Source organism: Chiroxiphia lanceolata, chromosome 7 (assembly GCF_009829145.1).
Source record: "Chiroxiphia lanceolata isolate bChiLan1 chromosome 7, bChiLan1.pri, whole genome shotgun sequence".
Taxonomy (NCBI): domain Eukaryota; kingdom Metazoa; phylum Chordata; class Aves; order Passeriformes; family Pipridae; genus Chiroxiphia; species Chiroxiphia lanceolata.
In genome coordinates, this window is record NC_045643.1 from 17,147,059 (window position 1) to 17,151,619 (window position 4,561).

Genomic DNA, 4,561 nt, shown 5'->3' on the forward strand with positions numbered 1-4,561 from the left:
TTCTGTCCGAGGACAAATGAGAAAGAAGCTGCATCATTAGGACCTAAAAGGCAACAAAACAAAAATCAGAGCATAATGATGCACCTAAATGAAGGGGGAAATGTTGCACAGCTCATTTTATTAATCAGACTGTCAATTCCACCCCAGAGGCCAAACCCCAGAGCAATTGAAGCAAGATCTGATCAAGCTAAGGACAAGAGCTTTACTCCTCACTTCTTGTCTTTCTTTCTTTCCACCTGGATATATTTGTCTGCTCTGAAGCCGCCTTCATTATCCACTGACAGGAGCTTGTATTTATTTGCTTATAAACCTGTTACAATAAATGATTATTCGAACAGCGTCATTCGTACCTTAATGACGAGCACCACTTTTTGATGAATGACATTTCGGGCTAGAAAGGATGTATGGGTCATTTTGACCAGTCATTCCCTCGCTTTGGCATCCCACAATTTTTACACCTCCCTCAAAAACAGATAATAATATTTAGAGACACTTGCCGGGCTGAATGTGAATTAGCCCCTGCTGCAGCTCATCATTAGTACAGGACCAGCCCTGCAACTTTGACATTTTTTATAAAGCTGAGATGATGGAAAGAATAAGAAAAGAGATGATCCTGATGGAGAGAGGGCTGCACAGCCCTACAGCTGGCAAAAGGCTCTCGAATTTGTCAGACTCAGCTGGAAATGCAGTGTTGGAGGCCCTTGAAAATTCTCCGCACAGTGGTCGCCTCAGCCCGAGACTGACTGCCGCCTCCCTGCACAGCGCTATAGGGGACATCTCCGCCAAAGGCAAATTTGAAATAGACACTTTATTCAATCTTCAGCATCCGAGCAGCGAAAGCACGGTCTCCTCCGAAATCCCGCCGTCGGAAAGCAGGAAGAAAATCAGCCTTTATTCCGAAGTTGCTCAAGAGGCAGATATGAACAGTGATGTGGAGGTGGGCTGCTCTGCGCTCCGCTCCCCGGCCAGCCTGACTTCTTCCCAGCTGAAGGAAAACAGTAACAAAGGTAACTCTTCCTTTATCATCTCCATCTAAGCCCCGCGCTTTGCCAACAGGCTTTAAAAACCAAAGGAAACCCACCGCCACTGCCAAAGTTGCTCGCTTCTGCATCAGTGCTCTCTCTTCTGCGAAGACAGAGCTCCAGGCTGTAAAATATTGCAATTACTGCGCTATCCCGATAACCGAGACACACTGCTCGGGCAGCTCCTGTGCGGGTGCCTTCGTGTATGTGTATGTCTGTGCATGCCCAAATCCATTGATATGTAGATATATATCCAGAGTATATGTGGGCACAAATATCCACCCACTTATATTTAGGCAAAGCTTTCTCCACTTATTTCCCCGAGCTCTTGGAGTTATCGGCGTCTCTTGAGCTATATATGCGTCTATATACATACATAGATTAAATTAGAGAGAGAGAGGGGAATGAAAGAAAACTACCCGCATTTGTCTGTGTGTGTCCTTCTCTGTGTATATGCAACGTACTGTCTGTGTCCACCTCGGGGTAATTTGGCATTGTTCACTTTTCCTCTGCTTGTAACAGGGGGTTTGAAACAGCCTCATCTCCTTCCCCGTGCTTTGCGGGCCACGGTGATGGACGGTGGTTGTTATTATTGCTGGAGGTTATTGGGGAGGTGGAGGTAGATGAACGGTGGATTTCCTAGGGGCCACAGTGCATGCCTTTTTTGTCAAATGTGCCAGAGAGAGGAAGGGATGCTCGACGTAACGCTGGAGGGGGTGGGGGGGAAAGCTTTTGTGGCTGCTTTTGTTTCTTATGTCTCAAATGAAAATAAAGAACGGCAGTCGAAGGGGAACAGGCTAGTGCCTAGCCCGGGATGCTCGCAGGCCCGCACCCTCGTCTGCTCTCCTCTGAACTCATTTGCCCCGCAGTCCCCAAGCCCACCCCATCTACTGAGAATAAAGTGGTTATGAAGTTATAAAAAACCAAAGCAAAACAAAACAAAATCTCAAAAAACCCCAAACCAAACAACCAAAACCAACCCAAACAAACAAGCAAGAAAAAAACAACAACCAACCTCCGAATCCAAATTTATCGATTCTGCTAGCAGAAGGGATTTGTAAGAATGACAGGTGGCCTTGAGCACGGGCGCTGCGGGCCCTGTTCGGCCTGGCCGGGAGGGTTGGGGGACCACCCTGTCGCCCGTTCTCACCCCGGTGCCCTCGCCCCGCAGGCTACGCGGAGAGCAGCCCGACTCCCAGCGCCCCCGCCGCGGCGGCAGCCCCCGCCGGCGGCATCGGCAGCCTGCACAGCGGCGGCACGCTGGGCGGCTCGGCGGCGGGGGCCGACCAGGTGCGCCGGTACCGCACCGCCTTCACCCGCGAGCAGATCGCCCGCCTGGAGAAGGAATTCTACCGCGAGAACTACGTGTCGCGGCCGCGGCGCTGCGAGCTGGCCGCCGCCCTCAACCTCCCTGAGACCACCATCAAGGTACGCCGTGCCCCGCGCCCCGCCGAGCCGCCGCCGCCGCCCCGCGCAGCCCCGTGGTGACCCGCTCCCCCGGGCCGCGGCCGGCTGCCTTCTCCGGCTGCAGGACTCGCAGAGCCCATAGCTATTGATCACCACTCGTGCTCGTTTGCGTCTCCTCACTCAACACTTTTAATTCGCTTTTTAAAAAGTTGTTATTACTGTTATTTTTGTTGTTTGGGGTTTTTTTGTTGCTGTTGTTGGTTTTTTTTCTTATTTTCTTGGTCAGTTTTTATCGCTTTAGCCTACTTCCTAAAGTGAAGAGGAGAGAGAATGAACGCAGCTGTTATACACGGGGATGAGCGTCAGTCCCGTGAAGACATAGTGCTGCGTGGGGAGGAGGGGACGATTCGAAGGGAAAACGTTTATTCAGATCGAAGGGGTCCCCCTCGACTAGAAGGGGGAACCGTACCCACTGCTCCCCTCGGTCAAGGTCACGGGCGATTGCTCCGGGAGGGAGAGGGGTCTCCCACAAGCGTTGACAGTGGGTGTCGCTGGGTGCCCGCAGGTATCCGCGGCGGGAACGGGTGCGGCGGGGAGAGGACTGGAGCGGAGCTGAGGCCGCGTTGTGCTTGTCTCCCCGCGCAGGTGTGGTTCCAGAATCGGCGGATGAAGGACAAGCGGCAGCGCCTGGCCATGTCCTGGCCCCACCCGGCCGACCCCAGCTTCTACACCTACATGATGACCCACGCGGCGGCCACGGGCAGCCTGCCCTACCCCTTCCATTCCCACGTCCCGCTCCACTACTACCCTCACGTCGGGGTCACTGCCGCCGCCGCTGCCGCCGCCGCCTCGGGCGCCGCCGCCGCGCCCTTCGCCACCTCCATCCGCCCGCTGGACACTTTCCGCGCCCTTTCGCACCCCTACTCCCGCCCGGAGCTGCTCTGCAGTTTCCGACACCCCGGCCTCTACCAGACGCCGGCCGCCGCCGGCCTCAACAGCAGCGCGGCCGCCTCGGCGGCAGCGGCGGCGGCGGCGGCGGCGGCGGCGGCGGCGGGGTCGGGGCCGCCGGGGGGCTCGGGGCCCTGCTCCTGCCTCAGCTGCCACAGCAGCCAGACGGCGGCGGCGGCGGCGGCGGCGGCCTCGGCGCTGGGCTCGCGGGGCGGCGCGGCCGCCGATTTCCCCTGCACGGCGACGGGGCAGCGCTCCGAGAGCGGCTTCCTGCCCTACTCGGCCGCCGTGCTCAGTAAGGCCGCCGTCGCCTCGCCGGACCAGCGGGAGGAGGCGCCGCTCACCAGATAACTACCCCGGTCCGGTCCTGGGGGGTGTTTTGTAGAGGGGGTCGAGGGGGGTGGGAGGCGGTCGGGGTAGAGAGTGCCCCCGCACTCGGCCGGAAAGTTATGTCTATTTTTTTATTGCTGACCGCCCCGCTGCGGGGCGCGGGACCGGCGGGGAGGGCGCCCCGCGGCTCCTGCGCCCCCGCGGAGGCGGCCGCGCGGTGCTCACTGCCGGGCGCTGCGGGGTCCGCGGGGTGCGGGCGATGGGGGCAGGGAGGGGCAGCCGGCGGAAGGGAATGTGTTTCTGGCCTTATTTTTTTTTTTCCCTTTATTATTATTATTATTATTATTGTTATTTCGGTTTGAATTCGAGTAAATGGGAAATGTCTCGCGTATTTCGGTACAAGCGGTAGCTAACGAGGCAGCTGCGTCCGGGCCAGTAACGGGAAGGGAAGTGTGAGATTGACAGGATGGGGAGAGGCATTTTTTAAGATCACGCTTTCTAACTACCATAATCCACGTTATCTGGGAAATACTTGAATCTCTCTAGGTGTAGATTGTTGTCCTGAAGCATTGACCTTCCAGACACTTTTCTAAATTTGATTCTTTTCTCAGCGTCTTTCTCTTCTCTCGATAAAACGGCGCTTGGATTTATTTCTCACGCATCTCTATCGCGCCTTTGCCTCTGAAAAGCCACCACTGGGTAACTGAGACCTCCTATACCAAACCATTGCTACTGGAGGGACTTCCTTGAACTTGAAGAAAGGCACATCAAAAACCACCAGTGTTACTGCCATGTCAATTTTGATGCTAATAATGTGCAGATTATGACGAAAATTGCCAATCATGTTCTCTGAT

At 55.6% G+C, this 4,561-nt stretch overlaps 1 protein-coding gene across 1 annotated transcript; it reads left to right on the top strand.

Moving 5' to 3' along the window:
* Positions 1-583: 583 nt before the first annotated feature.
* On the top strand, positions 584-3,728 carry EVX2 (even-skipped homeobox 2). Its single transcript, XM_032693747.1, has 3 exons — positions 584-1,007; positions 2,194-2,450; positions 3,075-3,728. Exons 1-3 carry the CDS (start codon positions 584-586, stop codon positions 3,726-3,728), a joined length of 1,335 nt encoding a protein of 444 aa, XP_032549638.1.
* The last annotated feature ends 833 nt before the right edge of the window (positions 3,729-4,561 follow it).